The 22,605-nt window shown below is 50.4% G+C and overlaps 1 protein-coding gene across 1 annotated transcript; it reads left to right on the top strand.

Annotated features, from left to right (window-relative positions):
* The first annotated feature begins 2,671 nt into the window (after nt 1-2,671).
* Nucleotides 2,672-22,524, top strand: CSF1R (colony stimulating factor 1 receptor). Its single transcript, XM_063413166.1, has 21 exons — nt 2,672-2,867; nt 7,342-7,587; nt 8,426-8,710; nt 9,454-9,590; nt 10,265-10,424; nt 11,286-11,475; nt 12,449-12,564; nt 12,815-12,935; nt 13,639-13,829; nt 14,415-14,527; nt 15,954-16,080; nt 16,551-16,655; nt 16,981-17,091; nt 17,261-17,423; nt 17,978-18,078; nt 18,218-18,336; nt 19,073-19,195; nt 19,318-19,429; nt 19,741-19,840; nt 20,419-20,524; nt 20,979-22,524. The coding sequence occupies exons 1-21, from the start codon at nt 2,819-2,821 to the stop codon at nt 21,105-21,107; spliced, it is 2,904 nt and encodes a 967-aa protein (XP_063269236.1). The 5' UTR covers nt 2,672-2,818; the 3' UTR covers nt 21,108-22,524.
* The last annotated feature ends 81 nt before the right edge of the window (nt 22,525-22,605 follow it).

Below are 22,605 nucleotides of genomic sequence, written 5' to 3'. Positions count from 1 at the left end.
GTCCAGAGAGGCTGCATCAAAGGCTTGGGGGGAAGCAGAGAGGGGCAATTGACAGACCTCAGCCCTGAACCCTGCAGGCTCCCACTGCTCCCTACCTAGCAGATCTTTTGCATGTCAGGATCTCCTGGAGATGGGTCATGGGACTGAAAATGTGTAGGCCTCCAGAAAGGGACCCCCAGAAGGGCATTTTCCCCACCCCAAAACAAGTGTCCTCTCCAGTGATGAGATAGACACCCCATGGAAGAGCTCAGGGAAGCAGAGAGGCTGCAGTGACAAACCTTGTAGCTGTGGGGGTACCAACAGCTCAGTACCAACAGGACACAGGTGTTGCACGTGTGTCCCCAGGCTGCTGCAGGGCAGTTCAGGCAGGCATGGCACCAAGGCCAGCTGTGCCCAATGCTGGGGTCCCACAGGGCTCCCAGCCTGGGAAACAAGCCTGAGCTCCCAGTGCTCCCAACCAGGGCTCACAGCAGCCTCCATTCCCCCTTCCACAGCCAGCCTATCACGCCCTGAGCAGGTCTCATCCCATCTTCCACAACCATCAGGGCCTCCACAGATATTCCTGGCCTTCACGTTGTTCAAAGCAAGGTTGCAGCTGCTCTGACAGCATCCCTGCCCTGTGTTCAGAGCTGCCTGGGCACGTCAGTTCCAGCAGCACTCCTGGGGCTGAGCTGCTGCTTGCACATAAGATTTGGGGTGCAGCCTGCAGGGGGAAGAGAGGGACACAAAAGAGGGAGGGAGCCCAAGCTTGTCCCAGTGAGCATCCCCAGGTCCAGGCTGGGGACTCCTGTGTCCAGGCTGTCACCTGGGGATCCCTGCCATCAGAGATGCTCTGCAAGGGGCCCCCTCACAGAAGAAGGAAGGCTGAGAGATTGTTTCCCTTCTCTCTGTTAAACCTGTCTGGTTTAATACTTATTCACATTGGTGAGTCAGTTCTCTCTGAGCTGGCATTCACTCCTGGAAAAAAAAAAAGACTTAAAAAGAAGAAGGAGGGAAACAAACATCCTTTAAAAAGCCCCTTTGGCTCAAAAGGAGGAAAGAATAATCAAGCAGACATCTCCTGTGGCCCAGCTGCTTGACAGCCTCTCCAGCTCTGGGCAGGAGTCCCCCAGAGCACCAGGCTGCCTCTAATTCAGGTTCTTCTTCCCTGCACCCTGCCAGGAAAATCTGCTGAGGGGAAACGTTCTTTGGCCAAAAGCTGCCTTTCCTTCTCTCTGGACTCCTTCACTCTGTCCAGCCATCCTTCTGGCCAAAACCAAGAGCTCTCCATGTTCCCATGACTCTTAGTCATCTCCAGCACAGTCAGCCGTGCTCTCATCTCTTGGCCCCAGGAGCTTTTCTTTCTGGTACCTCTCTAACTGCCCCCTCTGGAGAAGCCCATTCCCCTCCAGGCTGTGGAGGCTTTCAGGGCACTGCAGGTGCAGATTCAACAGCCACCTCTGTGCAGATATTTTGGACAGCTCTTCCCTTTCTGCCCATGGTTTGTCGTGGTGTTCCTGTCACCCCTCTGCTGTTGGGGCTGCAGCTGGGGCAGCTGGCAGAGCCCCTGGCTGGACCTTCCTCCCCTGTGCTTCCTTCCCAGCACTGGAGGTGGTGGCTGTCACTTCCCACCCCAGAGCTGCTGTGAACAGTTCTGAACTTCTGCTGCAATGTGAGGTTACCCAGAGACAGAGCAGAGGGCAAGAGACACCCCGTGTCTGACAGGATCCACCAATCCTGCTGACTTGGGTGTCCCTGGGAGAGCTGCCTTACTTCAAACCTTCCCTCACACCTGTTTTGGAAGACCCACAGTCCAATGGAGGGTTAACAAAGTGTCTGATTTATTAATTACTAACACTGCTAATTAGCTAACTATTTAATTAGTGCTTCAAGGTGCCTGCCAGGTTGTCAATTACAGAACAGCTGTAAACAGCCTCCCCAGCAGGCAGGCAGGGAGGAAGGGTCTGTGCTTGAGCCCTGCAGCTGCCTGGTGGTGACAGGCACCCTGAGCCCCAGGCTGGGAGGTACTGGGACAGGAAAGAGCAGGGGGGCCCTGTGCCCCCCAACCCAGCCAGGAGCCAGAAGGGGTCTGCATGCTGGACTCCAGCACGTCTCCCTGCCAGGGAGGGTGGTGAAGCTGGCATGGGGCTTGGGGGTGATCCTGTGTGGCCACAGGACGCCTCTCTGCACCAGGAATCACACTTCTGCTTAACAAAAAATAATTTGGCATCTTCACAGGCTTTTGCCCACCTGGGAGCTGCCCCAGGCTGAATTGGCTTTGTGAGGGAGCTTGCCATGTCCTGTGAAGGTCCTCAGGTCCCAAAGCCAGCAAGAGCCACTGGGACTGAGGTGAAACTTGTCCTGCTGAAATAAAATGGAATCTGCTGCCTGCAAGTGTAGGGACACTTTATGTCCCTATGAAAGGCAAAAGTGTGCAAATGTCCCTGGGGACTGGAGTGGCAGAAGCCAAAGAACATCAGGATTATCCCAAACCCCAGCATGGTGCAGTGGCCCCTGCCAGCCCTGGGGGTGGACTCCTCTCTGAGACCTAAGGGGGACCCCCAACAGCAGGGGGACCCTGCAGCAGGGCGTGCACGTGGCCCCACCTCTGCCGTGGGCTTTGTCACTGGTGACGTGACAAAGCACGGCCTGGGTTTTTTTTCCCCTGTTTCAAAAACAAACAAAATAGGGAATTTGTTAACTTGTGGTCAGCTCAGAAAGGAGAAGCTCCCAACAAGGGAGCGCTGGGGACGGTGCCCACGAGAAGAGGCACCCACTGCTTGAGAGGATCCTTCAGCAGCATTGGCTCCACGCTGGGGACACCACGGTCCCTGGGGACATGGGTCCTGCTCTCCTCCTGCTGCTCACCACAGCTGCCTTCTGGCAAGGTAAGTGCACTGACTCCCAAAGCCTCACGTCACTCCAGGGGAGTTTTGGGATGTGGTGAGGGTTTCCTGGGTGTCAGGTGTGAGTGCTGCATTCCTGCAGGTGGAGGGTGAAGCTGGGCTCCCAGTCATGTGTCCCAAAAAGCTGCTGTGGGCTGGGATGGTCCCTGTTTCTGGGGGCTGCTGCAGAAGGGGACACTGCTGTGAGCAGGTTCAGGGATCCTTGGCATGGGCAGGTGGAATGTGGCACTGCAGGGAAGAGACACCAGCGCTGGAATTCAGTGCAGACTTGGCTGTAGCAGCTTCCTGAAGGTCATCCAGAGCTGGCTGCAATTAGAGAGGGAGGGCAGTGGTGGAAAGAGGGTGTGTTGCTGCTCTGTGTTGGCTCTGGAGCCTGGCTTGCTCCTGGATACCTGCAGCCCTGCCAAGGTGAGGCCAAGGAGGATGGAGAGGTGCATGTGCAGAGCCTTGGCTGGGGGCAGGTAGGAGAGGAAAACTTCCCTCTCTATGGGTCTGGACAGGGTTTAAGATGAAGGAATGGTTCAGCAGCAACTGTGTCCTGAGGGAAGCTCTTCCCGAAGTAACAATTTGCTCAAATAGGGAAGGAGTTGGAGATGTTTGGTCTGTAGGTGAAGGAGTCAGGAAAATCAGCTGCATTGGCACCTTCCAAAGCACCTCATGCCCAGCTGGAGTGTCTGAGGATTGCTGGTTTCTGGTGGTGGTGGCACACACAACAGGGCTGTAGAGCCAGGATGTGATGGAAACAGAACTCAGCCAGCCAAGGAGGGAAAGGTGAAAACGCCTGTTTTTTTAAGGCTGCAGAGATGGCCAGGAGGTGATAATCCACCAACCTCAAAAAAGAGTCACTAAGCCTGTTTTGAGGTTTACAACCAAAGAGGTGGAAACCAGCATTACTACTCTTGCAATTTAAAGTGCTGGGAACCTCTCAGGTCCTGTGTGGCACTCACCTTAATATTCCTCTTGAGCTTGCTTGAGGACACAGTGACACTGTGGTGTGAAGTCATCCTTGTAAGGGGACAGCCTGTGGGGAAAGCATTTATTAGCATGTGGCAGGTAGGCAGCAAATCCTTCTTGGGCCACTGCAGTGCTTGTGTTTTCAGCCCAGGAGATTTGCATCCCTCTCACTTGTTTTTCACTTTAAGTGAAATTTACAACATGTTAGGCAGAATTTTCTAGGTCTGCTGTGCTGGGAACTGGACTGTGAAGGCTGCAGGGTTTTTAATTTCTTGTGGTTTTCTACCATAAGAGGGACTAGGCAGGAGTAATACAGGTCTGTGAGAGATCATAACAATAGCTCTCAGGATCTCTCCAAAGGTTCCTGAGCCACTGGCCAGTGCAGATCACCAGCTGTGACATTTCATGAGGCACTGTCTGCCATGTCAGGCTGTAGAACACACATTTGTGTGAGTACCAGCACTGCTGGCCATTTGCAGCACAAAGCTGCACCATGCCAAAGTTCTACAAAGTCATAGCCTTCAGCTGGAGCCTGATTTCCTTCTCCTACCTCTTGGATTGCACGTGCATCTTCCATGAGGACCAGGGCTGATGTGATTGTTGTGATCTGGGCTCTTGCTGAGGGAGAGTAAGGAGCTCAGGCCAAGCAAAGAAAATGTTTTAAATCTTGCATCTTGGCCATCTTGAGGTGTATTCCTGGGGGTTTTGTTTTCTTATTGTGGGTAATCTAAACCTCTAAGGTCGAAGTCCCAAGCAGAGCTGCCATGAGCACACTTTTCTCCATCCCCAGTACCCAAATACTGTAGGTGACTCTGGGAAAGGGGTCGTCAGAAATTAAACTTTCCCCTGCTATCACTGAGGGTGGGACAAAGGGAGCTCAGGTCTGGTATGGTCAGACCTTATCCTAGTTACTCCCCAGGACTAACTCAAGATCCTGGTGGCTTCTGTAAGGATCTTGGGCACTTCTGTCACACCAGCCTTCACTTCTCCTTACTCACCAAATGCTCAGCAGAGGAAAGCAGTGTTTTGGCTGGCAGAGGAGAGGCAGGGACAGAGTGTGCAGCTGTAAGGAGAGGTCATGGTTACACAACCCAAGTGTGGCAAAACCTCTGGCCAGCAGTTACTGGCAGTGCTGCGGAAGCTGCTGGAGAGCAGAAGAGAGACATCCTTGGGCTTCGTGCAAGATTGCACAGTGGTCAGCAGGCAGAGAGCCTCCCCAGCAGCCCTGCTTCCCCATTCTGGAAAAGGACCCACTGCTCTGACTCATCCCCCAGCACACATGAAGGAATGGGTGCTTGGGTGACCTTCGCCTAGTCTTGTCCTGCATTTAGTGTCTGTCTTGTCTGTCCTCACTCCACTTGTGTGGTGCTTATATTGTTGATGTGAGTCTCTAGAGACAGCCTGAAGGGTTTTTCCCTCCCTGTTCTGGAGAGCAGCTATCCAGAGCCTTTTCTGGCCATCTCAGTAGTACCTGTAAGCTGGTGACAAGAAAGATGCACAGTGAGATCACTCCTGTTTGTTTTGTTTTCTTTCCTTGTCCTCCTGCTGTGGTCAAACCAAGGACAAGTGACAACATGGTCTTTCTCTGAACTAGTTTGAATACAACTCTGAGTCAAAAGAACTTGGCTCCCCATGAAACAGTGCCAAAGCCCTGGATGTGGATGGACAGCCAAAGCAAAGAGTAGGTGAGGGAAAAGGATCCAGTGACAAAGAGTTAAAGCAACAGAAATATCAAGCCCCACTAGAAAGCACAGCCTAGCAAAAAGGCAGGAATGTTTTGCCTCAGATATGTGGAAAATGTAGCTTTGTAGATTATTCTGGGATATGTTTTTCTCTGCTCTGGGCTCCTCCTCTTTCCACAGGAAGATAAAAGCATTAAAAAAAAAAAAAAAAAAAGGAAGTAGATCAGGGAGATAAAATGTCAAATATTCCATGCTCCAAAGATCCTTGTCCTCTGCTTCTACCCGCAGGACCAGTGAGTTTGATCTAGGCCTTGTCTGAGCTTCCCCCATGGCAGCTGTGCCATTGACACACACCAGCAATGCTCTCCAGAGTTTTGAGTCTCATATTCTCAGCCCTTTGTTGCATGAAGGAGTCATCAGCCCAAGATGGCTCAAATGCTGCTCTTTGGATGGCACAGCCCTGAGCACAGCTGGTAGCCCAGGACACACAGTTGTACCTTAGGCACCAGGTACTTTTCCTCCCCAAAACAGCTGAGATCAGGGCTGGATGAGGATGGGGATGCATTTCTGCTGGCTGTTCCAGGGACAGTATCCATGGCAGGAGGATCACTGCCTGCACAGCAATGAACTGATAAATTGCACAGCTCCCTCTGTGATTAGTATTATTTGAATGAGGGTGTGTGTCCCCTTAAGATGTGAGGTTGGGTTAGCGACTGGGAAGGAAAGCAGAAGTGGGAGAATAGCCCTGGATAGGGGCTGGAAGGGGGTGCAGAGCCCCTCAGGCACAGATAGCCATTTGCAATGTGTTTCCTGTCCTCCCTGAGGGGCTGGCGTGGGGTGGCTGCACCACTTCTTCCCCAACCCCGTGGCACTGATTCATTTTGCACTTCCCCCCACACTAAATATAGGTGGTAACTCAAAGAACTCGCTGACAGGGCAAAAAAGGGAAAAATATTTCCCTCTGACACTAAGGCTGGAGTAGGACCCTGGTTCCCCTTTATTCAGCCAGCAGAGCAGGCATCTTCAAAGCAGAGATGTATCAGAACTCTGGCTGGTTGTGATGCCAGTGTCTGCAGGACTGATGTGTTCTGTGAACAACTGCAGCTAAGGGCTTTCATGAGCTGTTTAGCTTTTTCATGCCTCAGCTTCCTCTCCCAAATAGGAATAACAATGCTGTCTCATTTAATAATGTTTTGCTGGTGTCTGTGAGGAGAATGCAGTGTGTGACTCCACAATACCCATGAGGAGGTGTCCTTCAAAATCCAGTATTTGGTAACAAAAAGCCAGTCTTCCCAAATTTATATGCACTGACCTCCTGCTCTGCAGGAACCTTCCAGGTCTGTTCTAGCTCATCTCAGCACCAATGCAACACAGAGCCCCATGCACCAAACTTGGCTTAAACTCCACCAAATGTTGCTATGGGCTAACCCAGCTCATAGAGCAGCTCCAGCTCTGCCACAAAAGGAAAACTGCTGTAAGAAGAGGCAAAAATCAGCAGGAACAATTGCCAAGCTGGCATTTGCCCTAATCAGCTCCAGATGATTGTTTTTCCTGTCCCAGTGCTCTATTTGTTCAAATGACAGGGAAGAGGGATTTGTGGAGGAGTGGTGTTGCTTCCCTGAAATTCATTCTTTGGAGTATCAGGCCATAAGGGTCTGGTGGGACAAAGAATGGGTGGAGTGATGTGAGCCAAAAATCCAGTCTGAATCCCAAGCTCAGCCTTTTCCTAATGCTGAGCTACTCTATTCTCAGCAGTGTGAACTCCAACAGAGACTCTCTAGGGATCATTTCTGCATTCTCACTCTCTCTTTCCCTTGCAGGCTCAGCATCTCCAGTGATCAGCCCTGACCTCCCTGCTCTGGTTGTCAACACTGGTGATCCAGTCCTCTTGCAGTGCTCAGGAGAGTCTGAGGTTGCATGGAATAGCAAAAAGAATGTCTTCAGTAACCACACCATCAGCACGCTCAGTATTCCCAAGGCCATTTACAGGAATACAGGCACCTATACTTGTGCTTATGTCAACAGCAGCAACAAGGGCACGGCAGCCATCCACCTGTTTGTGAGAGGTAACCCTGCTTCTCTCTTCCTACAGCCACTGACAGAACAGCCTCCTTCCAGGGAGCCCTGACAGGTCCTTTCTGCTGTGCTGTGCTTGTGTGTGTGTGCCTCCTTCCAGGGAGCCACTGGCAGGTCCTTTCTGCTGTGCTGTTCTTGTGTGTGTGCTTGGGGAGCACTGCAGGCTCCTGGTGGAGCCACAACAGTGTGAGTCCACATAAAATCGAGCCCGTGGTTAAAGCACTGGGATAAACTACAGAGCTACATCTCATATATGTGTGGATCTCTCCTGGATCTCTCCCTCCTTCCTCTGTGGCTTCCCTTCTTGAAAAAACAGGGATGTAAGTCTGTTTATGTTGTAATGAGTGCTGAGATTTGCAAATCAGAGAACTGTATTGCCAGTACCTCAGATAAGGGAGTGAATTACATCCTCACAACATGAACCCCAAATATTCTTTTATCCCAAAAGGAGCTGTGCTGTGGTAGCTCTACCACTTGCCTTCACCCCTTCCCTTGTACCAGAGGTGCTGCCCTGAGCAGGGAAGCTGAGGTCTCACAAGTAAAACTAGCGCCACCATGAAAAATGTAATTAGAGGTATGCATCCTTTCCAGCCTCCCTTATCCGTGGACATTTGTGAGCTGGTTGCTGTGATCCCCTCAAATGCCTTAGCTGGAACTGGGTCTGTCATGTGAGTGTTTGGAGGCTGAGTCAGGCGGGCTGAGCAGGGCTGCCCCAGCACCGAACTCCCTCTGGGCAGCAGTGCTGGAGACCTGCCTTTGCTGGAATGTGTTTCTCAGCCTCAGTGCATTTTCTCACCCCCCTCACTAGCTGTCCTGCCTCCTCTGCAGACCCTGATAACGTGTGGTACATCCCCTATTTCCGGACCCGGGGAGTCGAAGGTGGGAATGCCGATCTCCCCTGTCTCATCACGGCCCCGGAGTACGGATCCAACGTGACTCTGATAATGGATGATGCCTCTCCTCTCCCACCTGGGACCAACTACTCCTTCAGTCCTGAGAAAGGAATAAGATTGTACAATGTGCAAAGCAAGCATAAAGGTTTTTACCGATGCCAAGCACAGATAAATGGAAAAATAAAGAGTTCATCAAGAATAAGACTGGTTATAGAAGAAGGTAAAGAACTGGAGTTGTTGCTGTCCTAAGGGCCACAAATAGCTAAGCTGGCCATAGTAGATAATCAAGGAAAAGCTCCTTGCCAGTGGGAGGAAAAACCTTCTGAACCTGCAGTTTCTTAAGGTTATTTAATGAAGGCCAAATTCCATCAGCCTCTGGCAAATTGGTTCCTTCAGATAAGTTTGCATGGGTTCAGCAGTCTTCAAATCTTTGCAGGCACTGTCACAGACCACAGGAAAGTGTCCACCAATCTCTCCAATGTTCTGCAAGTCCTTGGTCCCTGATCTCCATCTGTAGCCAGGGCAGAAGCTTCTCCTTCCCTTTCAACCCACAGTCCCGACTGCTGTGTTCTCCCCCCTGTACTGCTTCCCACAGACATGTGCTCAAAAGGGACTGGTGATCAATAGGGAAGGGGAAGGCAGGGGTCAAGAGGCTAAAGAGGATGGCAAGGAGGAGGTAGAATCATAGAATGGAGTCACAGAATAGTTTGGGTGGGAAGAGACTTGAAAATCATCTCGTTCCAAGCTCACTGCCACAGGCAGGGATGCTACTTGCTGGGTCAGGTTGTTCAGGCCCCACCTAACCTGGCCTTGAACACTTCAGGATGGGGCATCCACAACTTCTCTGGGCAACCTGTGCCAGTGCCTCACCAGCCAAGGTAGCCAGGTCCTGGGGTGTCTCCAAAGCTCATGGACTCCCTGGACAGGCTGACCCTGGATCTTTCCCTGCTTGCCTTTGTGCAGCACTGGAGAAACCTGTGTCGGTGATGATGGACCCTGCAGAGCATGTGCGAATCGTGGGAGAACCTTTCCAAGTCACCTGCAGAGTGATTGCTCCTTCCCACAAGTACGACATCAGATGGGTGACAGCAGCAAAGACAGTAAGTTGGGGTGTGAGGCATTCCTGGAAACTGGGGGACACAGGGTAGGAACAACTGCCCAGACCCACAGCAAAGCCTTGAACTACCCAACCAAAGCACCTGTTCAAGCTGGAGAAATTTGAATATCCTTTCTTTGGGATGACATAGGATTAAAAAACACCTGCCTATTTTCAGAATCATGCTGCAAGAGGGAAGAGTGTGTTGTTTCAGCTGAGTTTATTGGACAGGAGCCACAGTACCTATTAAAACAACATTTCTCCACCTAGCCTTGCCAGGGCTTATAAAGCAGCAAATATTTTCAGGACAGAGTTCTCCAGAGAAAAGATATGTGTGAAGAAAAGGAATACATTTCAAAATCTCTGTGATGCTGACTTCTAACTGATAGATGGTTAGATGAGGTTTGCTAGAAATCCTTATTACTGATGCCTTTGTTAAGGAGATGAAACAACACACAAAGTATGTTGGGATCACACAGTGTAAGGCCAGGTTGCAGTCAGAAGGCTGACAATAGCTATAACCTAACTGCTGTGGAATATCTGCCCTGGATCCTGGGGTTTACTGTGTCTCTGGGTCTCCACACAGGCTGCTCTCTGTGATGAGCTCTCTAGCCCAGAGCAGGCGAGGTGTGTTTGCTCTGCCCTTCCTATGTGTGCTGTTCCCTCTCTGCCTGACAGGTCATGAACACTAACAAAGCTGACTTTGAAAATGGTAACTACTTCATCAATGACACCCTGTCCGTTGCAGCAGTGACCATGGAAGACAGTGGGAAGTACATCTGTATAGCTAACAATTCAGTAGGATTCAGGAATGCCTCAACAATGCTTCAGGTCGTAGGTGAGTACTTCCCCAAAAAGCCAGTAGGGCTGAATCATGTGTAGCCTTGAGTATGAGCTGCTTCTGCCTCCATTCTCTTCCTAGATTTGTTGCTGAAAACATAATTCTCACTTGTGCCTGAGGGCTTATGTGAGAGCTACGGAGCTGTTAGGAAAGGAACTGGTGTTCCCTTTGTATCTTGAGGGGACAGAGGGCATGTCTTGGGCTCTGGATGAAACATTGGAGTGCTCTTCTCAGTCTCTGTGCATTCATAAACAGCTTTGAAACAGTAAAAAGGGAATGGGGTGAGGTAGTGCTGGAAGACCAGGAAAGGCTGGTTAGAAGGAAGGGTGAGCCATATGAGCAGAGTATGGATCTTTGTCTCTTCCAGTCACAGATCCACACAAGGGGGTTCAGGTCTGTTACACACTTGTTTGTATATCAAGATGGAAAATTCATCCTCACAGCTCACAGGCTGGATGATCCAAAGCTGCTGCATACCACAGCTCAGAAAGAAGGCTCAATCTGAGTAATTTCCTAGTGAGAAGCCAAGATTTTAGCTAAAGAGCTTCTACAAACAATTATGAGATACTGTTTTAGCCTCATCACTTCTTAGGATACAGCATGTAAAGCTCCTTTCCGCATGAGACTTCACTAAGATTTTCTAGCTCTCCTCAGGCAGTGTAGTCCAAGGTGCCATGACAAAGAAGTAATTTAAGAGCACTCTTTTGGCAACATACCTGTGTAATGTTTCATTCCCTCCTGCAGTCTCCCAGCTGAGGCTGCTCTTTCCAATAATGATCCATTTATGGAGCTGGTGTAAGGGTTATTCCAGGTCTCTGGACATGCCTGCTGACAGTCGTGCTCTCCTCCACTCTGCAGAGAGAGGTTACGTGCACCTGACCCCAGGGCAAGCCACCAGCCAGGAGGTTGCTCTGGGAGAGAGTGTGAAGCTGCAGGTCCACATTAAGGCTTACCCAGAACTTCTCCAGTGGGCCTGGGAACACACGAATCCCTTAAGGAACTCTAAAACCACCACATTCGAGGGCCAAATGATCTCTGGGAACAACTGGTACGTGCTCTTTGTCTTCTGCACTGGCTATGGCATGTTTCCAAAAGAGCTTTCCTTGAGACAGGCAGGCCCCATTCTACAGAAAACTCTCTGGTTTTAAAGAGGGAAACTGTTCTGCATTTCTGTTTTCTCTCTCCAGTATTATTAGCAAGCCACAGTATGATCAGATCAAGGAGGACACCACCCTTCTCTAAATTGGCAGCCTTCTCTTTAGAAAGCCTTGTGGAAGTCAGTATCACGTTTGTGATCTGCTTGTTCAGTTCTGCGTTCTCCTTGCCAGAAGAAATTGCAGGAGTGGATGAATAGAATAAAAAGCTTAATTCCCTCACTGGTCCTTGGACCCATCCCCTGCTCTGAGGTCAAAAGAGTGTGCACTGAGAGCCCAGTGTCAAGAGAAGTCACAAACATTGTTATGTGAATATGATCTAACAGAGAGCACAGGTCTGCTCTTCCAAAGCCTACAGCCAACTGAGACCAAGGGGAGACTGACAGAAAATCATTCCATTTGTTGGGGTTTTGGGCAATTCCCCTTTCTTTTTCTTAGAAACAAAAAACAATCCACAAGAGGAACTTTACCACTTGGCAAAAATTTAGGGTGAACTCTTTCTTGCACTGGGGGCTGAGAAATGAGCTAGGAGCAGAGGGGAGTGGGCACCTAGGGAGCACAACTTCATGGAGAAACTCATTCTGCCAAAGGCAAGAGGACCAGCATCCCATGACCCTTGAAAGGCAAGATTTGGATGTTAAATTATTTCTGAGCCTTCACCCACCTGTAGCCTTTCAGAAGTGTTGAAGTGCACTTTGTGGCAGAAGGTATTTGCTCTAAGGAAGATCAGTCCTTCCCTACTTCCCCCAAAGAAGCAACAGGCAGGGATTAATGCTGGAAGTGTTCCCTGCTCCAGAGCACAGGAAACAGCAGCATCTCACTGAGCAAGGCCTGTGCTCCTGACAGTGTTTTTCTCTCTGTGAGCAGGTACAACAACACACTCGTCCTGAACCGCCTGCAGGAAGGAGAGGGAGGCTTCTACATGTTTTATGCCCTCAACAATGTGACCAATGCTTCAGTTACCTTCAGTATCTCTCTGAAATGTAAGTGCTTGTCCATTCTTTCACCCTGCTTGCCCGTGGGACTGCTTCCTAGTTAGAAAGAAAGTTGACTGGGGTACCAGGTTGCTTCCAGCTCAGCACCCACACGACACACAGACCCAGCCCAAACCTGCCTCTGTGTAGCACAGGGGTTCCTTCTGGTTTATTGCACACATGGAAAGGAAACCAGGGTATGGGGAATGTGCTTTTCCTCTGGTCACAGCATTCACTGTCTATGTGACTTCCCCAACAGCTTCTCCAAGGGTCTGCAAAATCAAGGTGCCAGCGGATGACCCCAACATCCTTCAGTGCACGGCCATCGGGTACCCTGCCCCCCGCATCGAGTGGTACCAGTGCCCCCTGCACTCGGACAGGTAGGGACTGCCCAGGGACTGCCCAGGGACTGCCCTGCCCTTGCCATGCTGGAATTCTCTGAGCAGCACCAGCTGGGCCCCCGGGCAGGCAACACAGCAGAGCCTGTCCAGTAACAGCAACAGGGATGTTGCTCTGCTGGAAAAAGAGGTTCTTGGGGTCTGCCTGAGAAGAGGGGGCACTTTCTATTCCTAAAGTCCTGAGCTTGAAGAGATTGTCCACCTGTGATTCACGTTCTCCCCATGCTTTTTCAAGGAACACATGGATCCCTTGGGGAAGTGCCCTGGTGTATGTTGCTGTAGAGGTACATCCTGGCTGGCCCAGTCATCTTTTTGGGACTTCCACGGGTCTGAGGCTCTGTAGAGCATGGGTTTACTGAGCTACACAGTCATGGGTTTACTGAGCTACAGGGAAGAAACTGCAGCTGCCTGGAGAGAGCTGTTGTGTCTCAGGACCAGCCCCACTGAAGGGACTGATGGCAGAACACAAAAAGTGTTAATTATGTGTGCTGAGCCACATAAGGCAGTCATAGCTCTGTCTATACAGGGCTCTGGTGTTCAGGGAGAGGTCTTTAACTGAGCATAGAGTAACACATCTCATAGAGCTGCAACCCTAATTCCCTTTGTCTCATCTCTAGTCTGACACAGGCCCACACTCAGCTGTGAGCTGCAGAGCACTCACTGTCTCCTCTTGCCATCCCTGCAGGTACAGTGAGGACTACAGACTGATACAGAATGACTCCAGACCCCAGGTGGTGAATATGTTACCCTTCCAAGAGGTGGAGGTGGAGAGCATCATCCTCTTCCAGGAGCTGGGTGACAATTTCACCTTCTGCTGCGTGGCCATTAATGGGGAAGGGAATGCCTCTGACATGTTCCACTCGCTCACCATCACCAGTAAGATACAAACCATCAGCTTGGTAGAGTGGGAGGGAATCTGGGGGCTTTGAGATTACATCCTTTATGTATATCCCCACTGTCTTGCAAGAGAGCTGGAGCAGATTCCACAAGCCCTTTACCCTCACATGTGTGAGACTTTGGTGTTTGCCAGTCCCAAGAGCTCTGTGGGAATTTCTGGCTGGGTTATAGCCTGAAAGGCTGAGCCACACCATGAGCATCTTACATCTGCAGGACTCAGCTCCAGGGCATGGTGCATCCAGCATTTTCTCAGCCCACAAAAATACTGGGGCTCCATCTTTTGGTGGGGCTGTTCTCGCCACACAGATCTTGGTCCCCAGTCAGTCTGACCTGCACCTCGTGCTGTTTGTGTGGAAATAGGGGGGCATGAGGAGAACCATTGCACCCTAGAGTTTGGCATCAAGACCTTCCCTCAGCTCCCAGCAGCTCCCAAAAGGGGGCACTGAGAGCAGTGCTGGGTGTGTGGCATACAGAGGAATCCAAAGTGAATAGCTGGGCAAAATGCTCCCAGAGTTGGGATTGAAAGAAGAGTGTTGACTCATTCTCCTTTTTTTCCTCTTCCAGGGAGCGTCATGGCCCTTCCAAACAAGCTCTTCAGCCCTGTCCTCTCCTCCTGCATAGGGGCATTGGTGCTGCTGCTGCTCCTCCTCCTCTTCCTGCTCTACAAGTACAACCAGGTCAGAATCCCTGTTCCAGGGCAAGGGCTGCGAGGGCTGCCCACACTCAGAGGCCACAGAGCCTCTGCTGGCAGCCAGGGAGGGACCATTCAGCTTGGAGGTACCAGGATGCTGCCTCCTTCCCCTCCCCTGCCTCTCAGCTTCCCCCTGGAGTTTTCTGCTGCAGGACAAAGCTCATGCACCCAACCCAGTGTATTAATCCCTCCCCTGCCCTGGTCCTTCAGTCTTGTAGCCCAGAGGTCTGTGTGGTTATTGTTTGGTGTTAGACAAAGGTGCTCACTCTGTGCTGTCAGTTGCCCCTGGTTTTGCTCTGGTCCCCATAAATCCTTGGACTGAATTAAGGGAGAAAAAAAAAAGAGGTTTGCACTTTGCATCTACTTTTTATTCTGCTCACTGCTTTATAAAAAACTGTTTTTGTGGAGAAACAGGATGATGTTAAAAGAAGATTGTTTCCAGGAAGGCTTGGTCACTATTTTTATATAAGAACTTGCCCCATTTTCTTTGCAAGGCTCATTTCCAGCATTTGGATTCCTTCTCTGTTTTTTCCACAAACTGAACCAATCAGTAGCCACCTCTGCTTCATCAGTGGGTGAAAATCTCCTGGTTTTCATCTCTTCCTTTTGACACCCTTCCTTTGACAGCACATCAAGGCTAAAAATTTTGCAGCAAAGTTCTGGTGCTGGTTGTCAGAAGATCCATCAGAGCCCTCTCTCAGACAAGCACCTACAGCTTAGCAGGCAGAGCTGCCTTTGAACAGTAGTCCAGAGAAAGAGAAAGATGGATCAATGTGTAAGCACAGATCTGAAATACACAGCTTTTTGGAAGGGCTTGCCAGCCCAAGAGAAGCAGGATGTGTCTATAAATAAGTGGTTACCTATCTCAGACAGGTACCAGCCTTCTCTGCTCAAGGCTCCAGCATTGCTTCTCTGCCCTGCCTGGTTACTTCTGCCATGACATTCTTGGAAAAGAGAAATTCTTACTTCTCTTTCTCCTTTTTTATTTTACCCTTGTAAGGGAAGTGGGGCTGGGCTGGCTCCACTGTTCTGCTGTGCTCAGCAACCAGGGGTCCAAGGAAGGAGACACAGAGGGGACATCTCCCTCCAGCACCAGCTGGGCACTGTCAGCCCCTGCTCTGGTGGGACACGCTGGATGTCCCAGCTCTGCCATCCCAAGTGATGGCAACAGGCTGCTTCCAGTGGCAATAGAGCCTCTCTCAGTCACAGGTGATGACTTGGGGGGACTTCATAACTGCAAAGAGCCCAGGCTGTCCAGAAAAAACCTCTCTCAGTCCAGGTTCAGAAGATATTTGATGGGCTGAAATCTGTATCTTCCCTCTGCACCTGCAGAGTGAGCTTGAGTGGGTGCTGAGGCTGGGGAACCCTCCCAGCCTGGGAATCTCTGAGCAACTGGAGTCTCTTCCTTACAGAAACCCAAGTACCAGGTGCGGTGGAAGATCATTGAGGCCTGTGAAGGCAATAATTACATCTTTATCGACCCCACTCAGCTGCCATACAATGAGAAATGGGAGTTTCCAAGGAACAACCTCCAGTTTGGTAAGAAACCTTCCCTGCTACTTGCCTGGTGGCATGATGCTCATCAGAGAGCTGAAATGTTCCAAGAGTCAGAGCCAAAGCTATGGGTGATACCCAAAGCTGCATCCAGACATTCCAGCAGCATCCTTAACCACGCCTTGCTGCTCTCTTCCACACAGGGTGGGAAGAGGTAGGGTGCAACCTCCCCTCCCTGCTTGGCTCCAAGGAAGACTGCAGGGATAACATCCCTCCTCTTGCATGTGAGGTCATTCCTAAGGCACAGTTTGGAAATGGCCTCTTTCACACCATCTTTGCTCACAGTAGAGTTCCCCACAGATGTTTTCCAGCTCCTGACTAAGGGATGTATCATCTTGTGTGAGCCCAGCAGGAATCCTCATCCACCAGACATCCTCCTCAAGGCTGTGTGCAGGACAAGTGCTCAATTTTTCTCCATAAAATGTCTTAAAAGTTCATTTTTTTTCTCTCTGCAGGAAAAACTCTTGGAGCAGGAGCCTTTGGAAAAGTGGTAGAAGCCACAGCTTTTGGGCTGGGCAAAGAAGATTCGGTGCTCAAAGTGGCTGTGAAGATGCTAAAGGGTGAGCACAGAGCAACTTGCAAGGGCTGAAATCCTCCAAGCTCCTTTGGGTAGGATGCAGTGTGTGTTCACCAGATGTTGGTGCTCACAGGCTGCAAGATCTACTTTTAAAAGTTGTTTCTGTGCCAAGTACCAGATGCTGGAATCACACTACTGCCTTTTTTGTGGACAGGGCAGGCCAGAGGCACAGTTAGAGGACACAGTTTTCACTCTGAGTGTGTCTCCTCCTTTTATTCCATAACTGTCAACACCTTTTTCTGTCCTCTCCTTAATCTCCCCCTTGTCCCTCCCTCACTCCTTCACGCAGTGCTTCTCTGACCTCACAGCATCAGCAGACACGGATGAGCAGGAGGCTCTCATGTCTGAGCTGAAGATCCTGAGTCACTTGGGGCACCACGAGAACATTGTCAACCTGCTGGGGGCATGTACCTGTGGAGGTAGGACCCCCAGCCCTACTGCCCCCACAGACCCTGGCAGAGCCCCTCCTGTGAGGCACAGCATGAGCTGATGGGCTGTGTGGATTCTGCTGCCCTCTCAGGGAAAGCAATCCTCAGGGCAGGTCACAGCAACCTCATTCCTTAATGAAGCTTTTCTCTGCTCCCCCAGGCCCAATCCTTGTCATCACTGAGTACTGTCGCTATGGAGATCTGCTGAACTTCCTGCGGAAGAAGGCTGAATCCATCATTATCCAGGATTCTGCCCTGGACACCTCTTTAGACAGTGCTGCTGATTACAAAAACATTGAGCTAGAGAAAAAATACATCCGCAGGTAGGAGCAGAGCTGGGGTGGCTGCAGGGCTGAGCAGTGCAGGGCCTGGGTGCTCATTGGGAGGAGTGTGAAGAGCACTGTGCTGGAGAGGGATCAGGGTCAAAGGGCTGGGGACTGGCAGGATACCAGGATGGAAAAGCCACCGGGGTTGGATGTGTTTAGACCTGGTCATAGTTCCAAGTTTTTCAAAGACTTTGAGAGCAGTCATTGAATATCCCACAATAAATCCAGGTTCCAGCCCTCTCTGTCCTTCCATAATTCAGAAACAAAACTTTCTGGCTTCCTGCACTATTGGACACCTGGGTTTGGTAGGATGAAGCTGACTTCTCCCCATCAGCCAAGAGCTTAAAGAAGGGAGAACAGTTCCTGGAGCCCCACAACACAGATGGCCCAGGTCTCTCTTCTGAATCAGCTTCAAGTTTGCCTTTGCCTTTCTCTAAGTCACATTCTGCAGGCAGGCATGTGGTTTCTCCTCTTGGTGGATATGGAACAGGGCAGAAGGTACTGCTGGAGGGTTCTAACAGCATCCCCCCCCTCTGTTGCTTCTTACTCAGTGACAGTGGCTTTTCAAGCCAGGGTTTGGAAACATATGTTGAAATGAGGCCTGTGTCGTCATCATCATCTTCAGCAGCATCAGATTCTGGGCAAGTCAGGGGTGAGTCAAAGGCTCCTTTCTGTGATTTCGTGATTTCTTTCTTTTGCCCATCCTGTCTGGTTTAACTCTGGGAACCACAACATGCCACAGTTTGAGTTACTCACCAGCTTTACAGCAAATCTAAATCTCTTAATTTCAGGGAGAAGCCTGGAGGAAGAAGGTGAAGCCAGGGAGGATCTACGTCCCCTCAATCTCTCTGACCTGCTACAGTTCTCCAGCCAGGTGGCCCAGGGCATGGCATTCCTCGCATCAAAGAACGTGAGTGCCAATGGGACCACTGCTCCCAGCACACCGAGTGGGAAACCAAGTCCAGCCAAGCAGGAGCCACCCATCCTGGCTGCAGGAGGCTTGGGGTGTCTTTGGATGGGGTAGCCTAGCTCAAGGGAGCTGCTGCTGGCAATGAGCCTCTCTGCTCTGTCTGCTGGGTTCAGACAGGCTGGGCCCTGGTGTTCCCTCCAGAGCCTTTGTCTCCCATGGCCATCATGGCAGAGCAGTGACAGGGGGAACCCAGGGCCGTGCATCATGCTGGTCTCAACATTTTCTCCCGTTTTTGCACAAGGTCAGGAACTTTGTTGTGAAGCTTTTTCACTTTGGCAACGTCTCTACTACTCCAGGGACAGGGAACTGAAAGTGGCTGTTGAGCTGACTGCCAGAGCTGGCTCCAAGTGTCAGAGTCACCCTGTGACTGTTTCAGAGATGAGGACAGTGTTAAGAGCCCCTGGTTCTGAGCCTCCCCCTGTGGGGAAGATGACAGCCCCATGAGTGGTTAAAGAACAGAGCATGAAATGCCACGGTGTCTTAACATTGCAAATGAAGTGCTTGAAAGAGAGCCACAAATGTAGTTTGTACATGACATGGTGCCTCAGACAGGGGCTCTTCATGCACGTTTCCCTTGCCCCTACAAGCATTGTTTTGTGGCAGGCCTAGGCTGTAGGAATTTTTGGGACTGCTGGGAGTCAGTGAGTGGGTCTCAGTTGTGGTCTCCTCTCCCCAGTGCATCCACCGTGACTTAGCAGCCAGGAATGTGCTCATATCAGATGGACGGGTAGCCAAGATCTGCGACTTCGGCCTGGCCCGGGACATCATGAATGACTCCAATTATGTTGTGAAAGGCAATGTAAGTAATAGAAGTGGGCACAAGAGAAGGCACAAGGGTAGGGTGGGGCTGGAGCATGGACAGACAGGGTGTAGCACAAGCTGCCAGCTTGTCCCAGTCTGCAGGACTCTCTGCTCTTCCAGGCCCGCCTGCCCGTGAAATGGATGGCCCCAGAGAGCATCTTTGACTGTATTTACACAGTGCAGAGTGATGTGTGGTCTTATGGCATCCTGCTCTGGGAGATCTTCTCCCTTGGTAAGAAAGAAGCAAGCTTGCAAACCTCTTTTGTTTTCCATGGCTCACTACTAACCTTATGTATCTGCAGAAAAATTTCCAAGAAAGGAGGAAGGTTGACAAAAATCTAGGTTTATCAGGGCTATAAAACACTGTGTTATTTCCCAGAAGAACCATTCAAACCAAAGAATTTCACATCATTTTCTCTAACTCTGACCTCCCTGGGTAGCACTGGCTCAGGCAATGCTCCAGGCTGCCTCTTCCCATCCCTCAAGGCTGGAGTATTGAACACTCTGGTCTGAGGGCCACCTCTGCTCCTTTTATTGTCACAGGGAAGAGCCCCTATCCCGGCATGGTGGTGAACAGCAAGTTCTACAGCATGGTGAAGCAGGGATACCAGATGGCCAGGCCTGACTTTGCTCCCTTGGAAATGTGAGTGGATGCACTGAGATTCACACAGCAGCCACAGGAGGGCTGGAGCTGCCTCATGGCAACAGGCAGGGACATGGCACAGAGACCTTGTCCACAGCTCTGCCTGCTGCTCCCAGGTGTCTGCCTCGAGGTTAAGGATGGATCCTACCAGGCTGCTCCTTGGCCCTGCAGGAAAACAAGGCCTGGGGTAGTCTATGCAGCATTTCCTGTTTAGGGACAGGAGGATGAGAACACTCACATTACATGTCTACATTCCTGAACTTGGTGGGGTTTTCTCTTTTTTTAGTTAGCTTCTTTTGACTATGATTATGAGAAGACAAGCCTGACTGGGCTACAGGAGGGTAATGAATGTAAGCCTGAAGTCTTGGTGGCATAAATCTTCTCGTTGAAGTTTGCTCCATCCACTCCAGTGCTCACCATTCCCTGGAGCACTGCCCATGCACTCACCATGGGTTTTATGGAAGGCAAGGGGCTGCTCAGTGCGGAGTCCCTGACATAGAGTGCTGCAGGGAAGAACCTGGGGCTGCAGACCCTCCAGCAGCACCATGCAACCTCCCTGTCCCTGTCTGGCCCTGCAGGTACAGCATCATGCAGGCGTGCTGGAGCCTGGAGCCCACACGGAGACCCACCTTCGACCAGATTGGCTGCTTCATCCAAAAAGAGCTGGAGGTGCACAAGGAACAGGTGAGGACCTCTGGAGAGAAGGGGGAGGATGTCTTTCCCCCTACATGAACACAGCTTCTGGACACGTTTTCTGTGATATGCCTTACCAATAGCTGAAGGGAGCAGTGCAGTGTTGGTGGGAAGTGCAGAGAAGCATCCAGCTGAAGGGTTAGGTCATTCCCCACCATGGCCAAAGAGGGCTGTACAAGGGAGCACAGCTTCTTGGCAGAAACCTCTCTGTGACAGGCAGTCACACACTCCCAGCACAGCACCCTGCCCATTCCCCTGGACTTACTGTGCATTCTCTCTGGACTAGGTGTCCACAAAAGCACAGGCACACGCCTGCCCTGCCTGTTAGTCATGCCCTGTGGGCACAGCAAAGGGTGGTAATGTGGAGTGAGCACATCACCCACACGGGAACAGGTGTCACACACAGTCAAAGGGACCAAAACACATTTCTTCCTTTTCTTTCAAGGACTACACCAACCTCCCCTCCAGTGCTGAGGAAGACAGTGGCTGTGACACCGGCTGCTGTGAGGAGTCCTGCGAGCAAGAGGAGAGTGGGCAGCCCCTTCTCAAGGGCAACAACTACCAGTTCTGTTAGGTGGGACCTTCACCCTGGGGTTGATCCTTGTCCTGGCTCCACAGAGCTCAGCCTAGGACAGAGACCTTCTGCTTTGGCCTTCTCTGTGCTCTCTGAAGTGCGTTACGGACTCTCTCACCAGAAGGAGAGCGAAGGAGTCACCGTGGGGTCTCTGAAATCTTACCTCACACATAGCATAGAGCTCTTGGGGTGGTAAAAGGCTCCATTTCTACAAGGTACACAGAGGTCCCCATCACCTCCCTCCCCATGCCCCAGAGAAGGCTGTGGGAGTTCAGGTTTGTAAGTTTTTTAAAAAATACTAGTCACAGCCAAGTAAGACATTTCCAAGTGTCACTCACATTACTGAACGCTTGTGTTTTATAAGCACATCTTGAAATATGTCTTGGCACTGGAACTACTCCACACACTCTCTTGATGTCCTGCTCTTTTCCCTTTGTCAGTCTGACCCTGGACATTGCAGTGTTTAGACATAGATAAAGCTTCCACATAGCATTAAATGTGCATTAACCTCTGCACTTCCTCGTACAATCCACCTCTTTGCAGCTGATGCTTCTACAGGGAGTGTTTGGGTGAAGTGAGCCACAGAGCCAACCCCAGGGTTATGTGAACTTGTGCCTCACTAACAGGACAGAGGGACAGTTCTTTCTCAGGTAAAACACAGCAGAAAACAGTGCTCTTCCATGAGAGCACTGAACACAACCCAAATCCAGGAAAGAATGGCAGCTTAAAGAGGTCTAAAAATTATCAACATTACACATATCCTACAGAACTTGTGAGTTACTGAGCATGTAGCAATCACTGCCTTTGTTACTATTACAGACTTGTACTAAATTTTCTAAATGTACTTTTAATAGTGCAACTCAGGTGATTTTTTTCATAAGCTAGGGTCTAATGCCCTTCTCTATTCTCAGCTAGCTCTTGCTCAGGGTTACCACTGCCCCGGCCCCTCAGTCCTGTGTACCTATCAGAAGTAGCTAAAGAACCTTCTTAGCTCCACCTGACTTGGTGGGTAAAGGATCTCTATTCCAGGTACAGGCAAACTGCAACTGACAGGGCTCAGGCAAACTACAGCTGCACTGAGGGTGGCCTTTGTCACACTCTGAGCAATTTTATTGTGGGCCACTTCTGTTTCTATTAGACTCAGTTTTATGCTAACACCAAGTGATTCATTCCTCCTTACTAAATGAAAAGCTAATGTAACTCAGTCTGTCAGCATTATAAAAAATAAAATAAGATGTTTAACAAAATGAGTCTCTTCTAGGGCTCTAAGGACTGTTCTCAGAGGGGAACAGCTCAGAGCATGGGTGATGCACTGCCCTACCCACTCACCCTGCAACTCTGTTCCTCAGTACCAGTTCTCAAAACCACTCATTCTTGTGTAATGCAAGAACTTATTAAAAGCAAGGTTTTAAAACTCTGAAGTAGTTCCTGTGCATGGATATAATGGAATATAATTTCAATTGTGATGATGGTTCATCTGACAAGTCACCATGTGGCA

The sequence above is a fragment of the Prinia subflava genome, chromosome 16 (assembly GCF_021018805.1).
Source record: "Prinia subflava isolate CZ2003 ecotype Zambia chromosome 16, Cam_Psub_1.2, whole genome shotgun sequence".
NCBI classification, from domain to species: Eukaryota; Metazoa; Chordata; class Aves; order Passeriformes; family Cisticolidae; genus Prinia; species Prinia subflava.
The sequence above is the reverse complement of the archived record's forward strand: the minus strand, read 5'-3'. Positions and strand labels throughout refer to the sequence as shown.

Coding starts and splice junctions, on each gene's coding strand:
- CSF1R (XM_063413166.1), top strand. CDS start 2,819: ATGGGTCCTGCTCTCCTCCTGCTGCTCACCACAGCTGCCTTCTGGCAA. Junction 13,830..14,414: donor CCACTCGCTCACCATCACCA/GTAAGATACAAA, acceptor TTCCTCTTCCAG/GGAGCGTCATGGCCCTTCCA. Junction 17,092..17,260: donor GGGGGCATGTACCTGTGGAG/GTAGGACCCCCA, acceptor CTGCTCCCCCAG/GCCCAATCCTTGTCATCACT.